At 45.7% G+C, this 27570-nt stretch overlaps 1 protein-coding gene across 2 annotated transcripts; it reads left to right on the forward strand.

Annotated features, from left to right (window-relative positions):
- Positions 1 to 26788, forward strand: PDILT (protein disulfide isomerase like, testis expressed). Of its 2 annotated transcripts, none has more exons than XM_004586780.3 (12): positions 1 to 190; positions 2951 to 3159; positions 6487 to 6693; positions 11632 to 11765; positions 14116 to 14253; positions 16800 to 16910; positions 16997 to 17122; positions 19939 to 20136; positions 21160 to 21280; positions 23730 to 23908; positions 25496 to 25591; positions 26451 to 26788. In XM_004586780.3, the coding sequence occupies exons 2-12, from the start codon at positions 2958 to 2960 to the stop codon at positions 26676 to 26678; spliced, it is 1740 nt and encodes a 579-aa protein (XP_004586837.2). In that variant the 5' UTR covers positions 1 to 190; positions 2951 to 2957; the 3' UTR covers positions 26679 to 26788. The 2 variants fall into 2 exon arrangements, with proteins under 2 accessions (XP_004586837.2, XP_058536985.1); XM_058681002.1 differs by having other exon boundaries at positions 2956 to 3159.
- The last annotated feature ends 782 nt before the right edge of the window (positions 26789 to 27570 follow it).

Genomic DNA, 27570 nt, shown 5'->3' on the forward strand with positions numbered 1-27570 from the left:
CTCAGAACACTGCTGCCAGACTGCCCAGGAGGGGACTTGACCTCTGCCTCTGGGTTTCCTTAGAGTACCCAGCTGCCTGTGTGCCACCTTCTAGTCACAAAGGGGCGCCAGGAGCCTACTCTTCAGGCCAGGACTGTCCTGTGCAGCCTCCCAACCCCAGCACACTTAAGAGCGAGCCAGCTTCCCACAGGTATGAGTGTCTATGAAAGTGGAAAACCTGACTACTAGCCCTGCCCTGGCAGCCTTCCCTCTGCCAGGGGCCATGGTTTGAACCATGTACTTGGGTACAAATGGTAACCCAATAGAATTGACCTGATGGTGGAGGGACACTTAAAAAGTTAGTGTCCTGATTCATTCCCCCACCCCAAACAAATCGCAACCTAGTGGGTTTGGCCCTGAGAATTAGTATTTTTTTACATTCCTCAAGAAATTCTTTGTAATATTTTAAAAAGCCTTTTTCTTATTCTTTTGTTTGAAAGATGGAGAGATGGGTGGGGGGACATGGCACAGAGGGCTGGGAGCCAAGGAGGGGAGGGCCAAGGGGCCTTTAGTGATCATGTGGGCCCAAAGAACCAAGGCTGAAGGTGTGGAGGAAGTGTGTTCCGGGTAGAGACAAGGCTCCAGGGGCAGGGTGTGCTGTGGCAGGAAGGAGAACCCTGTGACTGCCTACAGGGGACAGGGAGAGTGTAGAAGGGGAAAAGGGCTAAAGCCCCTGAGTGGGCCAAGGGCAAGGTCTGGGCTGTATGCGTGAGCATGGCTGCTGGAGCGTGGAATGAGGGGTGGTGTGGTCTGATTTGTGTTTAAAGAGCAAACCTCTAGTTGCTGAGCTGGTTAGGTTAAGGAAGACACAGAAGGAAGGACAGGCAGTTATGGGGCCATCTGGACAGCAGAGAGTGGCGGCCAGGGCCTGAGTATTAGGGAAATGTGGGAGGACAGGATCTAGTTTGAGCTCAGCTTAGTGTGCTGGGCAGCATGTAATGTGTCTCCCCTGACACTGGCTGTTCCTGGTCGTAGAGCGTCCCATCACAGCCACTCTCACCTGAGCTGGGAGCGGGGCAGGTGGATAGCAGAGCTGCATGTGGCGGTGGTGGAGCTAGGAAGAGTGCATGGAGGGTCTCGAGGGGCTATGGTCGGGGGCGAATGGCAGAGCAGAAGAGCAAATGCAAGCAGCCCAGCAAACAAGCGGCAGGTGAGGGGCTGGCTGAGGCCGCAGTGCAAATGTTGAGCCAGAGAGATGCCAGAGTTTGAGAAGAGGCAACAATGCAAGCAGGGATTGAGAGAAGAGTCTTCAGAGAAACAGCCAAGGTAGGGGGACTGGGGAGACCACCTCTCTTTTGCTCTTTAAAATGCACTTCTTCCTTCAGTCAGAGGTGAGTTTCTAGGTGAAGCTCCCCAGGGTCACCCTGTTTGGAGTGTCAACCCTTGGAGTCGACATTGTGGCACTGTAGTTAAAACACCACTTGGATTTCCAGAATTCCACAGGGGTGTGCCTGGGTTCAGCCCAGCTGCCTGCGAATGCTCGTCTGGGGTGACAGCAGGTGAAGCTGCTTGTGGTTGAGTCCTTGGACCTGTGTGGGAGACCTGTGTGCGGTTTTGCACTCTTGGCTCAGGCCTGGCTCTGCCTTGGCAAATAGGGGGCATCTGGATTGTGAAGCAGGCAATGCAAAATCTTCCTGTTTCTCTGCCTTTCAAATAAATGAATAAACAAAATGGCAACACTGCCTCCTAGCCACATCTCTTTGAAATCTTACCTTACCTACATCCTCTCTTCAGCATCTCTGCCAGTGCACTTCGGATCCTGTGGCTCTGGTTAGCTCACTGACTGGGTTTTCTGCCCAAGAAGGCAAGGGCTTGTCCGTTGGTTGCCCCTTTGCACCCAGAACTGTACTTAGTGTCTGCCAAGATTCCCAAAGCACTCAATAAGTGGACAGAGGAGGTAATGAGGGAAGGACGGAAGGAGTAGGAGCTGAGGCATTAGGAAGGCTTCCCCCAGCAATACTTTGCTCACCAGCTCTTGGGGTCTGATCTCCATTCTGGACCCCTTCCAAGTTCCAGACCCAGCCTGCCCAATTTGATCAGTAATCTCTGGGATTTTAGCATAACCAGATTGGTCCTGGCAGTAACTGAAGTTGAGGGATGCATGCATGTCTTGGCTGTCCATTCTACTGGTTTGTGTCTTTCTGGGTATGTTCAGAATACTCCAAATAAAAAGTTCAAACATGGGCCTGGTGCAATAACCTGTTGGCTAAATTCTTGCATGCCCAGGATCCCATGCGGGTGCTGGTTCATGTCCCACCTGCTCCACTTCCCATCCAGTTCCCTCCTTGTAGCCTGGGAGGGCAATAGAAGATGACCCAAAGTCTTGGGACTCTGCACCCCATACAGGAGACCTGAAAGAAATTCCTGACTTCAGCTTTGGATGAGCTCAGCTTTAGCATTTGCGACCACTTGGGGAGTGAGCTAGCAAAGGAAAGATCCTCTTCAGATTCTAATTTTCAAGTGAATGTGTTTTTATTATGATGCCTGGAACTTTTTCTCAAGTGTACCTCATCACAAATTATAAAAAGGAATATTTACACCCAAGAAAATCATATGGGATACCCAGCCAGGTGGTAAGCTTCCCGTCCCAGGGGCATTCTAGCAGGAGCTGGTGGAACACAGTGTGGGGTAGCACTGCTGACAGAGGAACTCCTGGGAGGCTGTGAGCGGGGAGGGGACTAGTCACCCCTGGAATCCAGGGCTCTCCCTAGGACTTGGGAGCAAGATCGCCTCTCTGAAGCGCTTGTGCAGCCTGTGGGATTCTGTGTCCTGCACCTCCGAGCTCTCCAACTAGCAGGCCTGGGCCTGAGGTTGACCTGATGTCTGATTATGCTGCCCAGCTGTGGGCATTGCTGGGAAGGGCTGACATGGGCCCTACCACCTGTGCTGACCAAGGGTTCTATTCCTGCAGGACAGCCATGGGGCTGCTCTGGGTGCCCCTCCTGTTGGCGGCCTCTTGTGCTTCTGCTGACCATAGCTCGCTGGAGAATGACGACGATGTTTCCAGTATCAACATAACCCAGCCCTTGCGCATCATGGAGGAAGGCAATCTGATGGTGCTCACGCCTGCAGGCCTGGCCCAGATGTTGAAAGAGACTCGCTTCCTCATGGTGCTCTTCCGTGAGTTTGTCCCTTTCAGGTGGTAAATGATGGTCAGGCGGAGGCCTGATGCTTTGTAACTGTGTGAACACATAAGATGGCCCTCAGGTTCCAGCTAAGAATACTGAGGCTGAAAAAGAGCTTAAACAAATCACAGCATGGACCAGGATGTTACTTTGGCCTTGGATTTGTGTGCGGCTGCTCTGTCCCATTCAAGGCTAGGAGTCAGGCTTGACCATCACGTATCATTGGCATTCCAGGTCTCAGTTTTCTCTCCTGTAAAAATGGGTGTGAACATGGCAACCACACAGAGTTGCAATGAGTTCCTGTAACATGTGCACAGGGTGCCGAGTGATGGCAGGTATGCTTTGGGGCTTGTTGTCCTTTGCTGCCCCAGTAGACCTTGCAGGAGCGGGGACAGACTCCTTCCTAGGGAACACTCCCTAGGGTCTGGGCAGGAGGGCTGCCCCACTCTGCCTTGGGCTCTTTTCTGGGTACTTCATGAAGTTAGGTCAATGGATCCACACAGCCCACTGTGGTAAGCATCATGACCTGTCTACAGTTAAAAAAAAAACGTTCAGAGAGGCCAAGAGTATTGCCCAACATCACACAGCCCAAGTGGAGAACCGTGGATCTCTCCTGTGCTGTAACACTTTCCACATGGAAGGATCTGGAGAACGCGAAAGGCAGCTGTGAACCATGGATTCAGAAGCATATAGCATGGCCGGCTGGCTCCAGGCAAGGGCCAAGGTTTGCTTCTGGGATGGGCCAGGCCTGGCCAGCTTAGACAAAACCTGAGGGACCTAAAAGAGCCGGCTAGGCAGGGCAGGGTCCCTCCTCCTCCTTGGTTTCTGCCTGCATTCCAAGCAGCCGCTCCGTGCAGATTCTCCTTGCCGTCCGCTCTTGGATGCTGCTTCAGGGTGACCTTTGTCCCCTCTTGGCTTGTCCCCCTCTAACACAACCCTTTCCAGAACGCTGTTATTTCTGTCCTGCCAGTGCAGTGTAGCGAGGTGAAGGTTGGTTCTGGAGTGCTGTAGTCCTTCATTCAAATGCCCTGCTCCACCACCTCCCAACCTGGTAACCTTGAACAAATGACCTTGAACACTCTGAACCTCTTTACTTGGCTGCCAAGTGGGAAACCTAACATTTAAAAACATATTTATTTGCTTATTTAGTTGAGAGTCTGAAAGCAGAGTCCCAGTGAGACGGATTTCCTGTTTTCTCCTTAAATGGCTGTTACAGCTGGGAGGCCAAAGCCAGGAGGAGTCAGGTTCTCAGCCCAGGCCTTCCATGTGGTGGCAGGGCTCCAGGGTGTGGAGACCCTGGGTGTGCATTGGGTGGGGCCTGGAATCAGGAGCTGCAGCTAGGAATCGAGCCTAAGCACTCCAACATGAGACGTGGGGCATCTGCACCACCATCCGAATCACTAGGCCAAATTGAAGAATTTAACGACATTATTTCATGACTAGGGTTACTGGGGAGAGCACGTGAAAATGTGCTAAACACAGTGACAGGTGCATGGAGAGTTGAAGATGTGCCCTCCACCCACCCATGATTGTCACTAGTTTCCTTAGTTATACAACAGTGAATTATTCCTGGCTGTAATGATGAACGTGGGTCATATATGAGCGATTGTCAGCCAGCAACCATGGGCCCAGCATGGCTGACCCCACAGCACAGCAGATCCAGGGCAGCACACAATAGGCCAAGCCTGCTGCTGGTGGTGGATGGGGGTTATCCAAGGCAGTGATGGCGACAGAGTAGGATGTGGAGAAGGTACTATCTCTGAGGGAGGTGCCCTTTGATCGCTTATGCTTGGGTACTGTTATAGGAGCAGGAGAGACTGCTGGCTCGTTGGGTTTGCATGTGCACAGCCATTCCAGTGTCTGGCTCCCTGGGCTGTGTTTTACAAGATGCAGGAAATGTGAGAAAGACAGAGTGTTCCTTTGTAACGGGGACTCAGTGCCCCCCTCCCTGGCTGGGCCACCTGCCTTGGGCCTGGAGTCTCACAGTGTCCTCAGAGCAATGAAAGGCCCACTGGGCTGCTTCCCAGGGGCCCCATTCCTGCCAAGATCACAGACCAGTTTGTTCCTTCGGGCTGTTTCCACACCACGCATGGAAAAAACCTAGGAGGCCAGAGCCCTGTATCTGGTCTCTTTCTTCAGAGTAGCTCATCTTTTTTGGGACTGCTTCTCCAAGGTGGATGCTGAGAAGGGATCAGAGAACATCAAGCCACCCTCGTGCCCTCTCCTCCTCACATCTGGCTTTCTTTATGTGCCAGAATCTGCCCCTGCAGGGGCCCACATTGGCCTGTTAGCTCCAGAACATTCCACCAGATGGCACTCATGAAACCTCTCTCAATCTCTACCTTTCCCTTTCACCCCCAGATCTTGTCCACACAAATTTTATCCCAGTAGCCAGGAGTGACAGTATTGGCTGATGAGTTTCACATGCATAGTGGTGGTCAGTGGATGGAAACTCTGCATGCACAAGGAATGGGTTCAGATCCCAACCAAAGCACCCTGCCACAGGGTCCTGGGCAAATAGATAATCTTGTTGTGCCTCAATTTAACCATCCATAAAACTGAGATGATAATAATAGTACCTTCTCCATGGGGGTATGGGGAGATGTGCATGACTTGAAGCACATAAAGCTCTTAGAAAATAATAAGCACTAGATAACAGATGATTCAGCAAATTTCATTTTGTGGGTAGGTGTTCGGTACAGCAGCTAAGATGCTGCTTGAAACACCTACATCCCATATTTTAGCATCTGGATTCAGGCCCCAGATCTACTCCTGGTTCTCTGGGAAGCAGCAGGTAGTGGCTTCAGCATCTGGGTCCCTGCCACCCACATGAGTTCCCAGCTTCTGGCTCTGACCTGATCCCATCCTGGTTGTTGGAGCCACTGCGAGGGTGAACCAACAGATGGGGGCATTCTCTCTCTCTCCTCTCTCTCTCTATCTTGCCCTTCAAATAAATAAATTAAAAATATTATAATCTCTCATTTCACTCTGGCAGCTCCATAAAGTAGCTGCTTTGATTTTTCCCATAAAAAAATGAAGCTTAGAGACCCTGAGGATGTTGTCCAACATTGATCACAGTTCGGGCTTCCAATATCAGCGAGCCCTACAAACCCTTAAGTACCTTTCCCAAATTGTCCACTTGTACAAACTTTCATTGGATCACTCCATGTCATGCATCCAGTAGCAACTGAGCCCAAGAAAGGGCTGGGAACAAAACAGGTCAAATAAAGAAGTGACCTTAGGTGGTGGGGATTGGTGGGGAGTGGTGGGGAGTGGTGGGGAGAGGCTCTGGTGAACTCTGTCTCCATGCTACCTCTTTCAGACAATGCATCCTCAAAGCAGTCCAGGAACTTGGCTGAGGAGCTGGGCAAAGCCGTCGATGTCATGGGCAAAGGCAAGAATGGGGTTGGCTTTGGCAAAGTGGACATCACCGTGGAGAAGGAGCTTCAGCAGGAGTTTGGTGTGAAGAAGGCGCCGTCCCTGAAGCTGTTTTTTGAGGGCAACAGATCAGAGCCCATCACTTGTAAAGGTGAGGGGGTTTGTGTGCCAAGTTTCCTCTGTGCCCATGTAAAGCCCACTTGGCTGCCGGAGGGTGAAGGTGGGAGGCTCTGCTCCACATGGCCCCTCAGGGACTCAGGTTCCTTCTGGCTTGTGGCCATGCCCTTCTTTCTCTAGAACTAGTTCGTGAACAATTTGCTCTTGATTTGGTCTCTGATGGGTAGCTAGGATAAGAAGGCAGAAGCTTGCCACAGGTGACAGCTGTGACCACGACCAGACCTGAAGTGGTGAATATCATTTCTGTTCCTGTTGAACTGACCAGAACTCTGTCACATGGCTTCTCCAAAATGCAAGAAGGGCTGAGCAACATGATTCTGCTTTGTGGCCCCAGGCAAATATTAGTGCCTATGTCGCTGCTTCTACCGTAGCTTGCGTCTTGGTGAATGGGGCTGAGACGGGAGGCTGGGTTCATTGGGCTTCTAATTCCACCTGCCCTTACACACTCTTCTACTTTATAGTGATTTTGACCGAGTCCCAGGATAGAGATGTATCAGGTAGCCAAAAGGACGGCTGGTTTGTGTTGGGGGCATCTAGCAAATGCTTGAACTTATATCAATTATTTAGTTAACACGCATTTATTGAAAACCCACCATGTGTCAAGCCCTGTCTAAATATTGAGATTTGGAGAATTATACACTTCAGTGTGATATATGGAAAGTACTGATTTTCAAAAACTTACGTATGTGGATGCATCATGGATAGATGGATAACACCGATGAACACAGACGGGAACAACATAGCCTCTCCTACGTGAGAATGTTCCCATCGTATGTGTTGAATGATTTTCAGGACATTGAGACTGTGGATCATAGGGTCTGGCATATAGCTGACTTCTAACAAGCCAGACCGACTGATGTGACAGGGACAGGTGGGCTGGGGAATGCCAACACATGCAGCAGTAACAGGGCATGCCTTGTGGTTTTCAAAATGGACACAAGAGGGCATGGGAGATGCAGGCTAGGCTTGTGGAAGGGGCATGCTGGGGGAGAAGAATCAGCAGTTACAAAAGAGACAGAGCAGGACTGTGGCTCCACGCAGGCTGCTGGAAGGCATAAGGTGCAAGAGGAGAGAGGAAGGAGGGCAGGGACAGAGAGGGAAAGAGCAGAGACTGTTACTTTCCGTGGACCCTTTGGATCCAATCAGTGATCCCTTGCTTTAGGATGTGCTGGTGTTGGGGAGAAAAGCGAAGACTCACAATGCCAAAGTCATTTCACCAATGATCCTGTCTGCCAAGGGAGCAACTCTGATGCCAGATCTGTCCCAAGGGCAGATCAGAGATGGCTTAAGGTCAGGGACAGGGTCTGACCTCACTGCCATTCCTGGGCCTTCTGAAGAGTCTATGGGAATTGGCAACACACTTTCCGGATCCAAATCCTTAGTTACTGCCTAAGGAACAGTTGCTTCCTCTTGTCATCTGTGGAGTGGGGATGGTGGGCATAGGTACCTCCTGGGGTTGCTAGGAAGATGCAGTGGCTTTTGGGAGGTGCGGGGCCTGAGCCATAGCTGCAGCACTGACTTTGTTCCAGGTTCTGTACGTTGGACCTTTTAAAATGTGTTCATAATTCAGTGTCATCAGTATTTCTACAGATGCAGAAACTGTACCACAGAAAACTGGACTGACTTCCTCAAAGTTCCCTAGCTAATAAGAGTCAGTAAGCATTTTCTGCAGACAGCTGATAAACATTTTGTCCTAATGGCCAAATCTCTGTCACACTCAATTCTGTTGAAGCAACGTGAAAGCAGACAGAATGCCAACACATGGCCAAGGTGGTTTTGATAAAACTTTATTCATAAAGTCCTAGGGCCACCAGCTTCGACCTACTGGCTACAGTTTGTTGAACTCTGCTCTACTTGACGCTAAGGGAACGGCAGATGTGTTTATCTTTAGTATGTGGTTTGTTTCCTGACTCTAATCCACTACTTGGAATAAGCAAGTTCTTAGTTTTGGAGTTTGAGTGATACAGATTTGTGAGGATGCATGGCAGGCAGGCATACCAAGGAGCCAATTCCTGCTTCCTTAGTGAGGTGCTGGGATGCCAGAATGGAGACTGGGCTGGGACTATGGTGAACTCTACTTATGAGAATTTGAATAAGCTTTTCTGTTTTCTAAGCAAGAGTCTGAAGTAAGAGGGGGAGACAGTGTTTAATATCTGCAAAGTGACTGTTATGTAAAGGCAGGTGAGATTTACCCTTGCTGGGTCACAGCTCCAGTCCGTTCACCTCTAATCTCTGAGGATTGATGGTGGGAGACTCGGCCTTGGCCACTTTCCTGGAGGGAGGAGGTTCATGTTGCCTCCGGCCCCTCTATTAATGATGCATTCACAACTTGTGCCTGGAAATACTTAGCTGAGTGCTAGGTCCGGTCAATCATTGACAAAGTGTTCACACCTCAATTGTCACTGTGTCCTCTGGCTCACAGCCAAGTGCCAGAGGAGGCAGAGTGCCCAAAGAGGGCAGCACCTGAACTGCAGGTACCCAGAATAAACTGTTCGCCAAGTTCACGACTTCCTTAGTCCAGTAGAGTGAAAAAGTACCAAGGGGGCTCACATATTCCAAGATCAAATTCCCTCAAGCCATGCACATCATTCATTCATCCTAGAGTGTGGCAGGAATCCTAGGTGCCATCCTGGGGGCACACATGGCATGCATCAGCAATCTCAGAAAGTAATGAATGCAGTGAAGAAAGCAGAACATGTCACAAGACCAAGAATGGTTGGACTGCTGCAGGGGGTGGGGGCTGCGGAGCCCACCCTGAGATGTGGATGAGCCAAGGCACTTGGAGAGCTAAGGCAAAAGAAAGCCACATGGAGGGGCCAGTCTGTGCTTAAGCCTGATATGCCTGCTGGTGACCCAAGAGGGGCTAGGGAGTGAGGCTTACCCAAAGTGAGGCTCAGATGATCCGAGATTTAAACTCCTTTGGAGAGTGTTTGCTCATCCTTTTTTTTTTTTTTTTTTGGTCTTTTCAGAATTTTCAAATTGATTCTTTATAGAGTACTTATAATTTTAACCAGAGAATTTCCTTTGGAGGCTTTCCCGCCCCTCCAATGGGTACCCATTTTCCTGAAAGATGACTTAGGAACACTGTGAGAATAGAAGCTCAACTCAGGGGCTGAAATCTTAGTAGAGGGTGACAATAGTGGGGTGCTTCCAAAGAGCTGAGGGAAGCCTCAAGCCCCCCATTCCCCTGTCTCTTCAAGTAAATGCATCATCCTCATGGGGAACTTCCATCAACCTGACTCAATTGTGGCTCTTTAAATGGCGTGATCTGTATCTACTTAAGCTGAGCATGGCAGCTGGACTTATACCTGGCAGAAGCACGTGCCATGTGCCCTGGAGACATGCACCAAAGTTCATGCACAGTAGTTCCCGATTGGAGACAAAGCCCTGCCCATCACTGGAGAACAGATAGAAGAATTGTAGGGTGTTCACACGATGGGTTACTACAGAGCAGTGCAGATGAAATCTGAAAAACAGCAAGTCCGGTCCTGACAACACACACTGTGATTCCATTTACATGAATTTCATGCACAGGCAGACTCATGCACATGATCTAAAGCTAGGATCACGATGAGCCATGTGGCAGAGAGTGAGGGGATGGGGTTTGGGGACACAACAAGGATCTCTCTGTGGCTGCTGATATTCTGTATCTTGATCTCAGGGGCAGTCATACACAAGTGATCATTTGTGGAAAATCATCCAAGTATTCGTTGTAATGTGCACATGGAAATGTACTTGGTTATAAGTTTTTTTAAAGGGCCTACTGCTTGTGGAACTGAAGTCACTGAAAGTCAAGTGCTTTGCCATTCAGAATGCATTCCTCAAGCCCAGGAGGCAGTGTGTCCCATGGTAGGGCTTTTGCACAAGCTGCCCACTCTATTGCAGAGCCTCTTACTTTGCCCCTCTCCCCCTGGCTGATTCTAGGCATTCTGAAGTTTTCAGATCACACAAGATTTCCTCCAGGAAGCTCTCTCTGACTTCACAGTCTAGGTCAGATGTTTCTGCTATAGGCTCTTAAAGCTCGCCTATTGAACACTTCTCTTCTGGGTGGGATTACACACTAGTGCGTGCGGTTATTGGTTGAGTCTGTCCTCCAGAGCTTCAAAACAGTAGGCATACATTTGATTCCCCTCACCACCATAACCCCAAGACAATATATAGTTAACACCATGGGCATGTGGTACTCAATATTTGTCCAATGACTGAGTGAAGGGAAAAACGGTGAGTGAATGCAAAGGTCTATGGATGAAGACCACAGTTCTTTACAACAAACATTGCTTTTTGTCAAAAACTCACTTGAGATGCTCCATTTTATCCTATAACAGAGCTTCATGGAAATAATATTTTATATGACTTGCTACCATTCTAGAATTCACACATACATCTGTTTATAGCCCTGTGTGCACTACAGTGTGCTTTAATCTCTTCCCAGACATGGGGTATGTGTCCTCATTTTAGAAGTAAAGACTTTCAAGTACTTGAATTTATGTATTTAAAAATGTGTCTTTCCATCACCTTGGAGTGTGTGCATAACGAAAAAAGACTGGGATACTATCCATGAGGTTTGACCTCTAGGTTGACTAGTTGACTGTAAGTTCAATTTTGATTTCCTCAGCTGCAAAATGGGGAGAGGAGGAGTCTTTGTTCTACAAGGTCGTTGTGAAGATTTCAACACACCCAAAACACTCAGCAGAGAATCTGGCTTTTGTTAAACTCTCAGTCAGCTGCTGTTAACATTCAGGCCTTGAACTTGAGGGAAAGGCAAATGGAAGTACTGAACTTGACCCTCGAGCAGTAGGAACCCAAGACAAGATGCTTTTACACTTCTGCTTATGAAACTTGGGCAACACAGACTTGACTACTGATCAACAAGAAACCTCTTTGGGGTTCTTTTCATTGTTTCTGTTTCCAGGAGTGGTTGAATCTACTGCCTTGGTCGTTTGGTTGAGAAGACAAATTAGTCAGAAAGCATTTCTGTTCAACAACAGCCAACAGGTGGCAGATTTTGTGACTTCCAGGCCTTTGGTCATCATTGGCTTCTTTCAGGTACTGGGGTCAAGAGGTGGGAGGAGGCTTTTTGGCTGGTGAGAAGTGCTGGAGTTAGGAGGAGGTGGTGGGAAAGAGACTTATCCATCTAGGTTGTCTCATACCAAGTTTTCTCCACTCAATAATCTGGTTTTCTTAGAGAGCTCCACGGTTTCAGTGGAAAGTGAAGAGAATAGGAAAAGGTATCTAGGAAGATGGACAGAAATAGAGAAAGATGGAAGATGTTTGGGGCAGCAGTTAAGATGTGTCTCGGATCCCCTCTGTTTTGTCTCAGACTGTCTGGGTTTGAGTTGTGGCAGATCCCTGCTAAATCATGCCTTGGAGACAGAAGGGGCTAGTGCCTCAAGTACTTGGGTGTCTTTCACTCTCAGGGGAGACCCACACTGGGTTCCACACTCCTAGTTGTGGTTTGTCCCAGCTCTAGTTGTTGTAGGGGAATGAATCAATGGATGAAAGATTCATATTCTCTCTCTGTTAAGTCTCTTTCTCCTTCCCCTGTCTTTCAAATAAGTAAAAAGTGAAGACAAAGGAGATTGATGTGTTTATTTAATTTATTTAATAGTATGACTAGTCTTTTTGAGGGTCTGTTTAGGACATCACAGAATAAATTATGTCTTTCTTTGTTTCGAGAGTCATTGTCACTGCTTTCTATGATTCTGACAACAGCCAGACACACTTTGACCAGGCCAGCTTCTTGTCTTAATGTCTTCTTGGGCATTCTACATATAATAAGCCTTGATAAACATGTACTCATTTGAGAATATACCAATAAGGCAAGATGCTTGGAGAAGGATATAAATAACTTATAAAATGTGTCATGATAACTTTTTATTGATTCCATTTTATCTCTGCAATTGTTTCTGAATTTTAGAAAATTTCTTACATATCTGTTTTTTTTTAAGATTCATTTATTTTTATTGGAAAGTCAGATATAGAGAGAGGAGGAGAGACAGAGAGGAAGATCTTCCATCTGCTGATTCACTTCCCAAATGGCCATAATGGCTGGAGCTGAGCCAAAGCCAGGAACCGGAAGCCAGGAGCTTCTTCTGGGTCTCCCATGTAGGTGCAAGGTCCCAAGTCTTTGGGCTGTCCTCCACTGCTTTCCCAGACCACAAGCAGGGAGCAGGATGGGAAGTGGGGCTGATGGGATTAGAACTGGTGCCCATATGGGATCCCAGCGTGTTCAAGGTTGCCATGCTAGGTTCTCTCATATATCTTAACTCAAGTACTGTAAATTAGTGCCACCTCTTGTTCCTAGTAGAATCCAGAATTACACATAGGGAGAGTATGTGCCCCCTACTTCTTTCTTATTTATTATAGTCTAGGCAGCAGAGAGATGGAAGCAGATACCTCCCATCTGCTGATTCACCAGCCAAATGTCCACTGTAGCTGAGGCTGGGCTGAGACCAACTCCAGGAGCTGGTAGCTCAATCTAGGTCTTCCATATTGGTGATAGAAACCTAATGACTTGATTGTGCCCTGGGATCTGCATTAATAGGAAACCAAGAGTCAGGAGCCTGAGCTTGGATGTAAAACAAAATCATATTAACTGATGTCTTAGCTGCTAGGTCAGACTCCTGTCTGCTCTGCCCATCCACCCAACTCATTTATTTTAATTACCTTTGGTCCCAATTTTCTTCCAAGTTAAAGGATGAAGGCTGAAAGCATAGACACGTCTTTTAAAAAAGATTTTATTTATTTTTATTGAAAAGTCAAACATACAGAGAGGAGGAGAGACAGGAGGGAAGATCTTCCATCTACTGATTCACTTCCCAAGTGGCTGCAATGGCTGGAGCTGAGCTTATCTGAAGACTAGAGGCAGAAGCTTCTTTGCGTCATCCTCAATTGCTTTCCCAGGGCACAAGCAGGGAGCTCGATGGAAAGTGGGACTGCTGGGAAACGAACTGGCACCCATATGGGATCCCAGCATGTGCAAGGCAAGGGCTTTAGCCACTAGGCTATGGTGCCGGACCCTATAGCTGTATCTTAATATATACAAAGTTCACATTCAGTGTTTCATGTGATCAAATCAATCATCTCTTTTCAAGACAGGTAAGGAATAAATGCTAAAAGCTTTCCATCTCCAAGTTAGAACAGCCTATACTCTGATCATTAGAAATAGTAAAGCTTATCAATTTTCTGCATTGCTGTTATGGCTTTAGTTCTAGTCAGAGAAGTGTTTTAGGTATGACATTTCCATGAGAGGAGATTTAGTTTATTCTGCACATCCTCCAAACTTGGAAAAGTGAAAAAACCAGCCGGTCACCATTTCCCTCTTTTTTTTTTTTTTTTAAACAAATCAGCATTTTTTTTTGGTCTTGTTTGTTACCAAACTTCTTTTCCCAAACAGGATTTAGAAGAGGAAGTGGCAGATTTGTTCTATGATGTGATCAAAGACTACCCAGAGGTAACATTTGGTGTGATAACAATTAAAAATGCCATGGGACGTTTCCATGTCGTCCTGGACAGTGTCTTGGTATTCAAAAAGGTAGGATTTTGAGTCTAGGAGATAACTGGTTCAATGTAGCAGGAAGTGTAGGGCTTGGGGGGGTGGTGGCAAATTCAAGTTCTGTGAAGTCAGTGGTCTGAACTGGTTGGCGTCCATGAAGTCACAGCCTCTTGGTGCTTCTCTGGCCTTCATTTTAAGTTCCCTCTCTTTCCCTTGATCAGTAAATGTCACTCAGCCCCAGGTGCTACTTCTGCTTTGGCCCATGCTTCCTCATCCTACCCACAACCAGAAATCTCTGCACCATGACTGACAGATGCCCATCTCTAGCAGGCATCTCCATTCTCCAGACTTTGCTGTGTACCACCAGGTGCTTCAGCGTGCCTGGGGCCAAGGTTATAATCTCATTTCCAAGTCTCCTTCTGTGTTTTCTCTGTCTCTAATTATCTAATTAGATAAGCAAGACTCAGGCAACAATCTAATGTCTAATTCTTCTGTATCAGTCATAACCAACCAGTCATACCACTCTGATTTTATATCCAAAGTATTGTATAGATGTATCTACTTCTTGTATCTGCTTGCTACAATCTGGGTCATCTCCCACAGTGATCCCAATGGCCTGATCTAGTCCTCTACAAACAAACAAACAAACAAACAAAAAACAAAACAAAACAAACCTTCCTGAAGCTCTTATGTGACCCTCCAAATCTCTCCAAAGGCTTCCTAAACATTCAACTCCTTGGAGAGGTTCATAGGGCCATTTGTGTCTCAGTTTATGAAGTCCCTTCTTCCTTTCCCTCTCTGGGATCCAGACCTGAGCTATTCAATGTGGTACTTGCTAGTCACATGTGATGATTTAAATATAATTGATTAGACATAGGTCAACTGCTCCATAGCCACACATGGCTAGGGACTATTCTATTGGAAATCACAGATTCGTAGAGTATTTCCTATTTCAGAATATTCAATTGATGACTGCTACTTGGGATACAATGGTCTGGCTCGTAGAACATGCATTCTTTCTTCCCCACACGAAGCTAAGTATTTCCAATGGCTATGCTACTTACAGAGAACACTGAGAGGTTAGGCTGCTCTCCCGTGGCCACATGTGAGGCAGGTGGAATGACCCTAAGGTGTGCCTGACTTTCAACAAACGTTCTGAGCCACTTTTTTGTCTTTCTTGGACCCGTAGAGACCATTGAAAGGTCTTAAGCAATGAAATGATCTGATTTGTGCTTTCAAGTGGAACAGCATTGAGTGAAGAAGCACATCCAAACATAAATGGAAATTTAGTAGACGAGGAAGGTGGCGGTGTGGATGAGCAGGGAAAATATGTTGTCGTTGAGCTAATAGTTTGTTTTGTTACCACGTGGAACAAAAACTGAAGCCAGCTCCATTTACCTTCCCTTACACCACATTAAATTCCATGTGAAGCTTCAGACAGTCTACTGAATAAACACCATGGAAAAATCAAAAGCTAGATACCATGCTGGGAAAAAAAAACATTTTTGAGAGAGATTTGTTGTATTTCAGTGGTAGTGCTAGAGTCAGATCGCCTGGGTTGCAATCCTGGCTTAAATCTCACAAGTCACTCAGAATCTTGAGCACGTTCCTTCGCTTTTCTAAGATAAATTTCTTACATATAAGTTTATTCATCTTTAAAATGCAGAAAATAATAGTACATAGTTTATTGAAATATGATGAGGAATAAATGAACTAGTCCATAGGACCTGCCTAGAACTAAGACTCAAGAACTAAAAAGCTCACTGGATCATTATTGGGTCGATATTATCCAGAAAACAGCTGAGGCTATGAAGTGTTTAAGCAAGATTATAAAAACATAGCCATATTTGTGTCTGTCACTCTGCCACTGTCACTCTGAAGTGATGCAGTAGATCAGAAGAAGGCAAGGGAGAAGCTGAAGACTGGCAGAAGGCTGCTTCGGGAGTACATGTTGTGTCAGGGTGGGATTAGTGAAAATGAAGAGGAGATGGAAAATAGAAGATAGTTGCCTCTTTTTTCCTCCCCCACAGACTTTGATCCCGAGTTACAGAGAATTATATCATTCCTTGTATTAGTTCAGTTCCTTTTGAGAGGCCATAAGCAACATTAGAAATGCAAGTTGTTTATTAAGAAAAATGCCCCAGAAGGAAAGCAGAAATCTAGAGGAGACCCAGAGAACCTATATAGCCTAATGAAGATCAGACCCTGTAGAAGGAAGGCAGGTTTAGTGGAAGTGGCTTTGATGGCAGGGAAGTTCTAGAAAGTGTGGGTTTCCCTTCATACTGTCCTCAGCCATTGACATCTCAGCCTTGGCACAGATAGTCTGAAGAATTTTGGAGCACCATAGCTCAGGTTGTCAAGCACTTGTACTCCATATCACTGTAGACCTAGAGTCTCATACCTGCATCCCACCCACAGGCTCATCTGTCCAGATGTCCATATTAAGTACCTGGGTTATGAATTATACCTGTCACCATTCCTCACTGTGTTTCTTTCATTTAAGGAAAAATGGTGCTATGTATGAATGGTAAGAGCCTTTATGATGGACACTACCTCCTTCCAATGTTTTTCTTCTTGTGTCCAAGGGGAAAATTGTGAAACGCCAAGAGCTTATTAATGACAATACCAACAAATTTGACCTCAATCGAATCATCAAGCAGCACATTACAGATCTGGTCATTGAATACAATACCGAGGTCAGTGAGCAAAGGAACCCCCTTGAAGATGGGTATCCAGGACAGCTGTGTGTTCCTAAAATGACAAATTTTCCTTGCCATTTCAGAATAAGGACTTGATCTACGAGCTGCAGGTCTTAAATCACATGTTGCTGTTTGCCTCCAGAAGCTCTGAGTCATTTGGTGTCATAATGCAGCATTATAGGCATACGTCGAAGGAATTCCAGAACAAGGTTTGTAGAATGTGCCATTGCTCTTTGGGACTCTTGGACAGGGAGCAAAGCCTTGGAGACTCTGAGGTCATTCGCCTGTCTTGCTTGCTATAAGCAAAGTCGGGAAATATTTGTATACCATGGCCTTATGATTTACTATTTAATTTTAAACCAGCCTCCTCTATTCTTTCTGCACGGTGTCTCTTTCTCCCCTACTCCCACACCCGTGAAACTTCCTTTCTCATCTTCTTTGTTTCTACTGTTGGATCTTGATAGTTTGGCTGCTTTTCTCATGGCTCTTGCTCCACTCAACAGTGAGTGAATGCAGTGTGGTCTTCACCTTGGCTTGGAGGGTGAGTGGAGAAAGATCACCCTAGCCTGAGGTCAGGGAGGAACCTCAAAGCATGAAGCAACACAGATGGCCTGGTAAGCAATTGATGTAATGTTGGCTTTTTGGAGAAAGTTAAGTTTTAAGAAGCTGTATTAGAGACAGGGGATATGGGAAGAAGAGAGAGATAGGGAGAGCACTTCCACCTGTTGATGGACTCCTCGAATGCCTGGAACAGCTGGAGATAGGCTGGAGTGAAAGGTAGGAACTAGGAACTGATTCTGAATCTCCCTCGTGGGTAGCAAGAACCTAGTCAATGTGAGCTATCTCAGGATGTGCATCAGTAGGAATGTGGAGTCACGAGTCAGGGCTGAGCCTGAGGACCTAGATGTTCCGATGTGGAAGACAGGCAGGCTTCTTAACCGCTGTGCCAGACACCTGCCCTAGGTTCTAGGTTTTACTATTGCAGAGACCTGAGTTTCAATTCTCTTCCACTTAAAAATGTTATCTTGGTGAATTTATTAATCTCTAATCCCATCTCTTCATGTACAAAACAAAGTTGCAGAAATAATTAGAAAGTCTACACTGTTGGCAAAAGTGCAGTGAACTGGGTTGCTGCTTATTGAAGTCATTGCTATCATTAGAAACAAACCAGTTTCTCCTAAGTTTTCTCCTTACCTTTAATGTAGTTGCCACCAACTGGGCCATAGGAACTACATAGCTATTTTTATCTCTCTTTTTAAAAGAATATAATAATGGCAGGGATTGTTTGGAAGAAAGTTATTCTGAAATTAAAACAATTAAAAATCTTGAGCCCCCCCAAATCAACACAGAGTGAAGCCACTCAAAGAGAATGAACCTGCTTCATGTCTGTAGTTCATTCCAATCACATTATTTTCCAAGAAGGATGGTTCCAACCACAGAAATATCTCTTGCAAATATACTGTCCTTTTTTTTCCTTTTCCAAACACACACTTTCTGATTTTGGATGTAATTATATTGATGGCAATCTGGGTGCCATCCCCCCATCCCTCCTATTACTGTGGTCAATGCAAACCACATTTTCTTCCAGGTGTTTCTTTTTAATGCTTTAATCTAGCTGGAGTTTATTCTGTCAATGATTGAGAGGTGAGGTTCAAAATTCTGTTGCTCCTAAGGTGTGAGTTTCTCAGAGGCTCTTTATTGATTGTAATCCATGGTAGAACCAAAGATAAACAGCTGCACTAATGTTGTTCCAGTAGGACGCCCCCATAACTTTCATGTTTATTCTAGACTCCAGGTCCCAACAGGTGAGAAATAGCTGATGTTTCTCAAAATCATACAAAGATGGTTTAATAGGACTGCTTTGCTTTTCACAGTCTCCTTAGCACCTGCAGGAGCACATTGTGAGGCCCTGTAACTCCTGATAGAAGAATGACTGGCAAGTGTCAGACTAGGTGTCTTCAGCAATCCCTACCCTCTCTCTGCTTCTGCTCTCGCTGCCACTACATTGACCTTTTCAAAGTCAGCATCAGCTGCTTCTTTGACTAGCTTTCTTCCCAGTGATTTCCCACCAATCCCGAGCTTCTTGCTGGACTTCTGTCCTCCTTGTGGAGGTCTCTAGTCTCCCATTCCTCTGGCCTTGATTCCTAGGACATTCTGGGATCGTTTTTGTTTGTTTGTTTGCTCCCTAGGCCTTTTGCATAGATGAGTATTACTTCTAGAATCACTGCTGTTGGACTTATGACTCATTACCTACATCCCAGTAAAAGGTCACCTCCTCATGTTCTCCTCCTGACCTCTCTAGCATGGAGCCCCTCTCCTCCTCCTCCTCCCTCACCTTCTCTGTTACATTGCCTGATTTTATTGTTTAACAGGCACCCATTGATACATACATTGGTTAATTTGTTTACGTGTTTGTTGCCTGTCCTTTCCACTAGAATAATAAACTCTATGTGGCATGGGTTTTTGTTTGCTCTGGGCAGTGTGGTATCGCCAGTGCTTAGTAACACAACATGCCCAACATGTTGTAACTACTCCATGAATAGTTGTTGGCTGAATGAGTAAACCTAGTCATGGTGTTTTTTGTTTTTTTTTTTTTTTTGACAGTATCATTTGGAGCCTAGTAAGAGTTAGCATGTATTGAATGATTCCTGCCAGTCAGAAATGGAACTAAACCTTCATATGCCCTGTCTTAGTTAATTCTCACAGCAATCCCACAAGGTATAGTAGGTAGTACTATTATAATCACTCTTTTACAGGGGAGGAAATTGGGGTCCTGAGGTCCTGAAGTTGTACCAATGGTGCATGTCACAAAGATGCGCAAACCTGACTGATGGTTAGAGCCTGATTGTGCGTTTGGGAACTGGTGCACGCCTGCCTAAAGGAAGGGAAGCCTTGCTCCATCTTTCTTTCTTTCAGAAGTGCTCCGTAGATTCATCCTTTGCCTTCTGTCAGTCTGCGGTTTTCCACCAGTTTCTCCTGTTTGGTAAAAAATCCAGAGCCATGAATGTTTTGTTTCATCTGGCAGATCCTGTTCATCCTTGTGGATTCTGATGAACCTAGAAACAGACGTGTACTGGACTACTTCCAAGTCTTAGAAGTCCACCTCCCGTGTGTCCAAATCCTCAACTTAACCTCAGATGTTAGATACAAAATGCCTTCAGATGATATAACCTACCCGAACCTCAAGAAATTTGGACGCAACTTCCTGAGCAAAAATGCCAAGGTGAGTTTGTTCTTGGATGAGATTGGATCTACACCTGAAAGTCACTCTTTCTTGGAATTCTTGGCTCTGGTTACCTGAATGGGGAGGCAGAATGAGTTGGGAGATTCCGTCCATCTCCTCATCTTGAATCAATCCAATTTGTGACACGTTAATTCACCATTAATTCTTCAGTTAAAAATGTAAGTACTTACTTGCAAGAATTTCCAATTAAAATTCAGGCTCCTAGAAGAGCTAATTTATTCTTGTCAAGGAGAATCTTTGACACCTCTATAATGTGTTTATCTATTGGTCCAAGGGTAGATAAACACTTGGATTAGGGAGGAAGGGTAGGGCACAAAATAGGATTCAGCTTCAAAGGCTTTGGGAACTTCTGGTTAAGTTGGGTTCCTGAGGAGGAGAGGCTCAAGAAAGAGAACCATACCCAGCACATCACACACTATACAGCACCTGCTGTAGTCTCAATTAGCCTGATGAGTAAGTTGACCATAGTGTTTATTTTCTGAACTAAGACGCTTTGGAGGGGAAAGGGTGCATTCTTTAAAAATATTCCCAGAGAACAGAAGTAGATAGAGACTCTCCAGGCAAGCTACAATCTGGGATCACCTTATCTCCACGTGCCACCATTGCCTGGTGCCCTTTCCCGGGGACATGTTTTCCCTGGCAGCCTCTGCAGACTCTAGTTTTCTCTCTCTTATGCACAAGGTTGGTGTCCTTCACTAGACAAGGAAGGGAGAGTAGGAATCAGGACCGAGGAGGTATGCCAGGAGGAAAGGACTGCATAAACAAAACTCCAAGGCAAGAGGGATATTAGTCCTTTGGATAAACTGAAGACTGTAAGTGCTTAAAGAAAGTAAAATGAAGGATAGTAATGGACATAGGGTGGCTGTCAGGAACCAGCATGTGATGGAGGATTTTATAGGACATAGGAGTAACCTTGGACTTGATTCCCAGAGTAATTGGGGGAAGCATTTTTTTAACAGATGGTAATGTCATGAGCCCCACTAAGAATAATTTTCTCCATAGAGGCATCAACCCAGTGAAGAGATTCCAAAATACTGGGACCAAGGGCCAGTTAAGCAACTGGTGGGGAAGAACTTCAACTTGGTCGTCTTTGACAAAGAAAGGGACGTATTTGTGATGTTCTGTAAGTATCCTGTGGAGGTACGAAACTGGTCTTCACACCTCTAAAAAGATTGAATTGAGATGCTGTTAGCTACCTTAAACTCTAGCCCTAAAAACTGAATTCTTGAGCTGTATCAAGCACCTTTCCTTACAACAAGGGCTTGTGTCTATTCCTAACAATAATTGTGTTAATGATCAATATTGTTTAAGTCGATGCTGCATCGTGTTAGGCCTCCCGTTGAGCCACTGTATATATTTTTTTAATTGTCACAGCATTCTTTTGGAAGTAAAGTTCCCACTTTATCAGTAAGTAAATGGAGTCTAAAGGAGTTGAATAAACCGTCCCAGGATCATACAGCTCATAGGTTCCTGAACTTGGGTTTGCACATATGAAGTGTGATTACCGTACCTCCATCAATTGTACCTACTGCACAGCAATGCCATGCTTCTGGCTTTTGTGACTTACCTATAGCCCATAGTCTTCATGTCAAGGACTTAGCACAACGTCCTGTATATTGGAATCACTTAATAAATGACACTTCTTATTGCAGTTATTATTACTTACATTATAGTTATCATCAGATTTCCCAAAGCCAAAGACAGTCTCACTACAGTGGCTTTTGATACCTCCTTTATTGATCAGGCATGGCTACCCTTTCTTGAGTGCTTTAAAGGAGCCAGTCATGAATTTGCTGTTGATGCACCTGCTGACAGGAGGTGGGCAACAAGCCTGTGAGGAAGGTGTGCTGGCATTTCCCTGGATACATATGAGGTACCAGCCTCACAGAGGTCTGTTGCTTCACCCTGGGTCACATAGCATATGCAAGGTAAAAAGTTTAAGGCAAACTCTGTGCTATCACTGCATTACATCATAAGGCTCTTTGAAAATCCTACATAGATGAAATTTTGTCCACAGAACAAGGTGTTTCAAGTTGGTTTGGCTGAATCATTGCCATCTGCTGACTCTAAATGACAGGCTGGGGTGGCCTTTCTGTACTGCTCTGACACCCAGAGTTCTCAGAAGGCCCATTAGTTTCTGATGAAAGGCAAATGCAGCCTCATTTTCTTGGAAGCAGGGCTGTCAGACTGGCCCCCTGGGGCTGCTGCCATCAGACCCCCTCCTGTTCTTACCCAGGTCTGTGAGGTCCTTAGAGGGCTGCCGAGGGTGCTGCCAGCAGGAGGTAGGGCCATGGAGGCCCTTGGTCTGTAAGTGGGGCATGATCATCAAAAGGCAGAGTGCTGAGGGTCACTCATCCTGCAGAGGTGGAAATGTGGAGCTCTGAGCCTAAGTGCGAGGATGAGCCAGTAAAATTTGATTTGAAGTTTGTCTTTGGCTTCTCTCCAGAGGGCCAGGAGCCTGGGACAGATTCAAATTAGAACAAACTACCTACAAGAAAGTCAGGCATCCCCCTTTCAGGGGTACTTGAACTTGTCACATTTCTTGAGCTTACTTGTTCTCTTTTGGGCATGTTCTCCTCCACTGCATTGAAGTTATATTCTATTAATATTATGTCATAGTATATTATATGATGGAACTTCAAAGTTCACAGCATTAAAAGATAACTATTTTGATATAAAACCCCTGAAATTGATATGGTTTTTCATAAGATGCATTTTTTTCATAGCATTTTTGAAGAACTCTTATTTGCATGGATTTCAAAAATTCTTTATCATCAAAATGAACTTAAACATTTTAAAAAATGTGTTTATTTGAGAGAGGAAGAGAAACAAAGAGCAGAGAGTGAGAGTGAGCAAGCTCCACCTGCTGGCCAATACCCCAGATGCTCACTGTGGCATTGGGTGTTAAAGCTAGGAGCTGGGAACTCAATCCAGGCAGTTCATGTGGATGGCAGGAACCAACATGCCAGCAGGAAGCTGGAGTCATGAAGCAGAGCTAAGCACGAAACCCAGTAGTCTGACATGTGTCTGTCAATGCGACTGTCTCAATCACCTTACACCAGGACAAATCTGTTTTGTGGTTCTGTTTTTCATGAGCTTCTTGAAGTTATATCAGTTTCCCAATGGTCACTACCCAAAGCAAATCATACTTCCTCTGTTTAATTGCTAGATGTCCTTGGGCAAGTAGCTTTAACCTCTATCAGAACACCCCTGTGAGTAACACACATGCATACACATGCGCAGTTTTTGGCAGAACCTGAAGAATCACCTATCACACATTTTTTTGGAGTGGATTTCTTTAACCAGAGTGGAACACTATGTTAAAATAAAAGAGCGAGAACCACAATGAGTGGAAGAAAATGTTAATATTCTAAAAACATTTGTATCCAGCTATTAACCAGGCCAAGTTAAACAAGTTCTTAATAATAATGGTCAGGAATCATTGATGTGGGATTAAGAGAAAGATGGAGTGCCACTTACAAAGCAGCAGGACCATGAGTAGCAGATGATGGTGGGGCCAGCCTTCACAGTGTGCATGTGCATGGTCCTGAGCAGTGGTTTTTTTTTTGCAGATGCCCCTTGGTCGGAGAAATGCCGGGTGCTGTTCCCGGTGTTGGAGGAGCTGGGCATCAAATATCAAAACCACTCTACCATCACCATTGCCAAGATTGATATTACAGCCAATGACATTGAGCCAGTGTTCAAGGACCGGTATCCCTTCTTCAGGCTTTTCCCCACTGACTCTGAACAAGTGAGGGGCTCTTATGGGGGACACATACTTGAATGGGTTGTTTTGATATCATCAGGGAAACAGTTTCTACCCACCTTCAATCAAATGAACCAGGTTCATTCTCAGTTCTAGCCCCTCTTAATCTCTGTGTTCAAGTATAAAGAATATTTTTCCAGCAGTATCTACCAAAGTTCTAGGATTCACCACTATTGAGTATAGCCTATGTCAGTTGCATGCCAAGTACATGTGAGTGTTTTGAGTGGTTAGGACTGGGATGCCTGGCTCACTCTAGGAGCAGTGCTAAGCTCTGTCCCAAGGGGATAAAGGGTGGGGACGCTATGGAATATGATTGGGGGACTCTCTACAGGTGTGGTGTTGGTTGGGCACTTTAGATGGAAGGGGAATGCCTAAGAAAGACAAAGGATATCTTTTATGTGCTTGAATTGAAGTCATCATCCATCATTTATGTTGATGGAACACACTCTCCATGCCACTTTGCCATATGAAGAAGAGGGTCAGTCAAAGAAGTGTGAACCAAGTCCCCACTGCTGAGTGTGGGGAGAGACCATCATGGCATGAGTCCCTATACCTATAGCTCTGATTTGGAATAGGTAGATTATGGAAGGAAGACATGGCTGGATATTTTCATCTAGACATGAGGTAGTAGGAACTTCAATCAGAGGAGACCTGCAAACTCTAGGTAGGGAGTAAATGTGAACAAAGAGGTGGGCAGAATGACCCAGTGCATGGAAACGGAGGCTGGAAGAGAATGAGGCTGAGTCATTGGCCCTACATTACCTGCAAGGATGTTTACATAAACGGAGAACACTAAGCAGCTTCTTATACTCCCCAAAGACTGAAACTGGAAAGGGAATGAGTAGTGATGGGACACCAGGTGTGCAAGATGCTTCGTGAAATAACAGCTACGCTAGTTGTTATTAAGGTAATAGCAAATGCATACAGGGCTCACTGTGAGCCAGGTGCTGGTTTAAATGCTTTTGCTTTTTTGTTTTGTTTTAAGATCTTTTTTTAATTGGAAAGGCAGATATACAGAGAGGAGATACAGACAGAAAGATCTTCCATCAGCTGGTTCATGCCCCAAGTGGCCATAATGACCAGAGCTTAACTGATCTGAAGCCAGGAGCTAGGAGCTTCTTTTGGGTCTCTCATGTGGGTGTGGGTCCCAAGGCCTTGGACTGTCCTCAACTGCTTTCCCAGGCCACAAGCAGAGATAAATGCTTTACATTTATTCAGTCACTCAGTCCTTGAAGAACGATGAGAGGCTGGTGTCTACATATCACAAATGAGGAAACCATGTCAAGCAAGTTAGGCGACTGGACCACAAGGCTAGGTCATGCAGCCAAGGATAAGGGCTTGGTGATGTGACTCCGTAGAGTCCTTGCATTGGCTCATGACCCTGCAACTGTATGAAGAAGGAATGTTTAGTATCTTAACGTAAAGCCATGGCAGGGCAGGCTCAGGGAGGTTAAGCAATCTCCTCAACAAACCCAGATGGCTAGGAAGTTGATGCTTGGTTTGCCTATGTGGCCATTCTTGAGTATCTGGTCAGAGGGGCTTCCATCCTGACCACGCTCCACTTTTTCCCAGGCTGTTAAGTACAACGGAGAGCACACCGTGAAAGGCTTCTCTGGCTTCCTGGAAAGCCATGTCAAGATCAGGACGGAGGAGGAAGTGGAAGAGGAGGTAAGATGCAGCAGCAGCTCCCTGGATGATTGTGTCCCAGATAGGATTACCAGCATTAGAGTGTGCCAAGAGTTTCCTCACTTTATGCTTTCTGGAGCTTACCCATCCAGTTTGGATGATTTTATTGGTCCTTTCGTGCACACACCACAAAGAGATGGTAGGAAGCACAGTTTTTGGGAATGCACAGCTCTAAGGCTGCTTCCTGGGCCACTTTCCTGACAAGGAAATCTGAGGCCTTTGGGAAATTCTACTCTGCATTGAGAGGGTTGCAGACACTTCTCTTCAGGGCTCATTTGCAGCAATGAGAATTTGTCCTATTTAATTGGCAAGTAGCAGTGCATTGGTGGCCCTAGAAGCTCAGGCCCAGGTCATATCTTCCCATTTATGTATTTTTTCCTGTTGGCATCATTCCTCAAGAGTTATTTCTCTACAGAGGGTCAAAGATTGTCTCATAGTTCTGAAGTAACTTAGAAAGCACCTTTGTCTTAGTAGTCTAGCATGGCCTGAACACAGATCCCAGTAGCTAATCCAAGTCACTGCCCAGTCCTGGAGCTAGGAGTGGGACAGCCAGATCTGAGGATTTGGAATAGAAGGGTAGCTTCTTTCTCTTAGAAGGTCAAATCACCCTTCAGCACTTTACTGCTCATGCTAGGTGGGTTTTTAGAATGGTAACTTACTTGAAAGAAAGTCAGAGCTTTGTTTGTATCTACAAGAACTTTCCAGGACAAAGACATTTTCTCTAGGGACATCAAGGAGTCTTGATGGTTACAGTTGTCACATATTTGATCTCCTTTATGATTATATAGTGGAATTTGTTATTTATGCCACTCTCCTCCTCTTTCCACATTCTCTGTGATAGATCTTGTCAGCTGATCAAAATAGAATGATAGAAGATGAGGTGTTGGTCGAGGATGTGGAGGTACCTTTGGTGGAGACAGAGTTACCTGAGCAACTTGAACTGCAGAATATGACCACATTGGAAGAGCCAGCTGGACAGAAGGAAACAAGTGAGGCAGAGAAGGAAGCAGCCACACCTGAGGAACCACCAAACCAAGAGAAGAAACCATCAGTCAAGGAAGAACTTTAAGATCTCCAAAACTATGAGGGCAGGTGCCCAGAGTGGATTGACTCCAGCGAAAAGTATATGTCATTGTGGTGGGGTGGGAGGGGGCTGGATAATAAAAACCCTTAAATGTCTTTGGACCTTGTTTAGTCACCATAATTGGTGGTGCCTTAGGAGAGCTTCATGTTCTTATGGGAAATCACAATAGCAACAAGTACTCTTGTCCACAGCATGCTGGACATGCATCTCACTGTGTTGCTGGAGCCCCTTGCATAGATTCCCCACTGCATAGATCCCAGGAACACTCTATCCCCAGGATCTGTGCTGTTAACCATTGTGCTGTCACTTACTACCAGAGTGGGGATGCCAGAGTTTGGTTAACCCTTTGCAGTGAGGCAGGTTGACTTGTTGATGCTGAATTTTGACACACACACACACACACACACACAAAATATATCCACCCACACCCATTCCCAGACACATCTGAGTAAGTGACTCTTCTTGCTGTCTTTTTTACTACCATGGAAACAATTGACCCATCCGTGGGACTCCACCCACTTCACTTCAGACGACTCCAGCCATTCCATGCCATCTTCACTGAATGACCTGCCATTCCTCAGCTCAGAACACATCTCATAATTGGTCTTTGCTATCTCTCTATACTCCCTCCACCCCCATATTCTATTGGCAAAACTGCTAAGATGATCTTATAAAACTATAGCTGTGACGGCTACCTTGCTTTGATCCTGTAATGGCCTTTTCCTGTTTTCAGAATAAAATCCAGTCAGCTTACCATGCCTTCAAGGTATGGAGAAGTCTAGCCCTGAAGATATCATTTCCTTCTTTCACCATCACTGCCTGGACTCCAGCCTCCCCATTCCTGTCTTCTGTTTGAACAATCAGCTTTCTTCCCACT

The sequence above is a fragment of the Ochotona princeps genome, chromosome 24, assembly GCF_030435755.1.
Source record: "Ochotona princeps isolate mOchPri1 chromosome 24, mOchPri1.hap1, whole genome shotgun sequence".
NCBI lineage: Eukaryota > Metazoa > Chordata > Mammalia > Lagomorpha > Ochotonidae > Ochotona > Ochotona princeps.